Raw genomic sequence first — 2,523 nt, forward strand, 5'->3', positions numbered from 1 at the left:
CGGGCTATAATTTCATAACTTTCGTAGCAGACCATCAACATAGTTGTACGCATTTGTCCCAGTTGTACCAAACTTGGGGTTTCCATAACTACTTAGTTGTACCCAGTGGTTTCAGTTGTCCCAAATCTGCAATCCTAAAATATTTCAACAAATAACCCTATTCAAGCTACGAATTCAACTTAATCATACTACACTAAGAAAAAGTATACTTATCTTACAGTTGTACGAATTTGTTCCAGTTGTACCAAACTTAGGGTTTCCGTAACTACTTAGTTGTACCCAGTGGTTTCAGTTGTCCCAAATCTGCAATCCTAAAATATTTCAACACATAACCCTATTCAAGCTACGAATTAACTTAATCATACTACACTAAGAAAAAGTATACTTACCTTACAGTATGGTGGGAATACAAGAAGAAGAAGAGAAGAAATATGTCTTTGGAGATGCAAGCTTTAATGGTGAGCTTTAATGGTAGATGGAGAAGAAGAAGAAGTAGAAGAAGAAGAAGGAGAAGAAGAAGAACGTCGGAGCTGCAACGTCGGAGCTGCAACGTCGGAGCTGTTGAAGAAGAATAAGAAGAAGAAGAAGAAGAAGAAGAAGAAGAAGAAGAAGAAAGTCTCCTACGTTGTTCCTACGTTTAATGTTGTAAAAAGTGAGACATTTGGTAGGTTTGTTTTTTTAATGAGAGAAGAGAGAGAAATTTTTTGATTGGTTGATAAAAAATATGTTGATATTAAATTAAATGTAGAATTAAAAGGATAAGGGGTAGAGTTGGTTTATGAAAAAATTGGGAAGGAGAGGGGATAGTGAGAATAAGTAGGGGTTTTTCAAAAATTGATTTTGGCCAAAGGGGCCAATGAGATTAAAATCCCCAAGAGTGGTTGGTAATAATTGTGTGAAGGGTGTTTTACTAATGTAAAATTGCATTTAGGACCCTCATTATAATTAAAATGATGTCGTTTTGACTGGAACAATTCAATTTTCGCCTCCCTGTTGACTGTTGGTTTAGGAGATGGGTCTTTGTATTTTATTTTCCTAACTAACCTCGTCAGGTAATATGTCTAATACCTATTTGATTGTGATTGTGGGTGGATTCAGAAGATCAACAACCTCTTTCCGAAAGAAAGGAAAAAGTATGGAGTGTACATCAATAGTATGTAATAAGAAACTAGAGACACAAACGAATCAGCAGCAGCCGCACTTGAACAAGCCTACGCAAGTGTAGGGTCTTGATTTTTGCTCCACTTCATATGCTGTGGGCAGTGGCTCCCGCTACATCCCTTGTATATGTTTCTGCACATCCCACTGCCCAGGAAGTTGGGAAATTTCCCCCAGAAACAGGATGACCTCGATCGGTCCACAGTTAAAAAAACGCTTGAAGGAGATTGTCTTCTCTTAAACGGCATAATAAAAAGTAGGAGACAAGAGTGAGACTAGAGTAGAATAAGGATAGTACAATTCCATCAAACTCCTCCACAGACAAAATAAACACCATTCTTACTTAGAGGTCGGAGGTGCACAAGCGTGTAGTGTAATTAACACCATTCTTACATGAAGAAGGCGTGTAGTGTAATGACTAGATAGAGGCATTTACCAAGGAACTGGCTCAGCTTTCCCAAGAAACAGAATACCCGCGAAGAGAAAGTGCAGTGCCACCACTGCCAATTTCATAATCAGAGAAGAACTCCCAACTGGTTCTGGTGGCAGTAGAAAATTAGTTGGTTTAATTTAGCGCGAATAGGAATCTACAATGGAGCTTCTCGGAGAAACGATAAAAGTGGTTACCGGGATCGGAGAGACAACGAAGAAAGGGCCGACAAACTCCCATGACGGTTCACTTCACTGGTTCAGGCCTCAGGGAAGAGCGATGACCCACATCTCTCTCTCTCTCTCTCTCTATCCATTCTATCGTATGACAGCAACGCTATTATTGGGCTAAAGCAGCACCTTAAAGGCCCATTATGTTTTTGTAGTATATGGCCCAATTATAACTACTTTCCCAACTACAGTATAAAAATGAAATTTATTTGTCACTCAAATAATAATAATAATCCATTAAAAATATATATATATGGCGGAGGAGAGAAGAGTCCCATCATCGGTGTCGGTCACAGTCGCCCACGACCTTCTTCTAGCCGGCCATCGCTATCTAGACGTCAGGTAACGCCACCTGTCTCTTTTCACAATTTCAAACATCATCAATCATCAACATGGCATCATTAGGGTAATGGGGGATTATATATATAGGACTCCAGAAGAGTTCAGGCAAGGACATGCCTGTGGGGCGATCAACGTACCTTGCATGAATCGAGGAGTATCAGGTATTTTGTTGTTTTGGTTTTTGTTGGTAATTGAGTGGGCTGTGATGGATATAGTTTTGTGATGGTGAAGCAGGGATGTCAAAGAACCCTGACTTCCTGGAACTAGTGTCCTCCCATTTCGGACAATCCGACAACATCATTGTTGGCTGCCAGAGCGGTGGTAGATCTATCAAAGCCACCACCGATCTTTGCATGCAGATCG

At 40.1% G+C, this 2,523-nt stretch overlaps 1 protein-coding gene across 1 annotated transcript; it reads left to right on the plus strand.

Moving 5' to 3' along the window:
- Positions 1-1,936: 1,936 nt before the first annotated feature.
- LOC9298518 (thiosulfate sulfurtransferase 16, chloroplastic) lies at positions 1,937-2,515 on the plus strand (the record flags this gene model as incomplete). Its single annotated transcript, XM_021034208.1, has 3 exons — positions 1,937-2,160; positions 2,248-2,321; positions 2,395-2,515. Coding segments are annotated over exons 1-3 (284 nt in total), but the record flags the coding sequence as incomplete, so codon positions are not given.
- Positions 2,516-2,523: the final 8 nt, after the last annotated feature.

Source organism: Arabidopsis lyrata (assembly GCF_000004255.2).
Source record: "Arabidopsis lyrata subsp. lyrata unplaced genomic scaffold ARALYscaffold_472, whole genome shotgun sequence".
In the NCBI taxonomy this organism is placed as follows: domain Eukaryota; kingdom Viridiplantae; phylum Streptophyta; class Magnoliopsida; order Brassicales; family Brassicaceae; genus Arabidopsis; species Arabidopsis lyrata.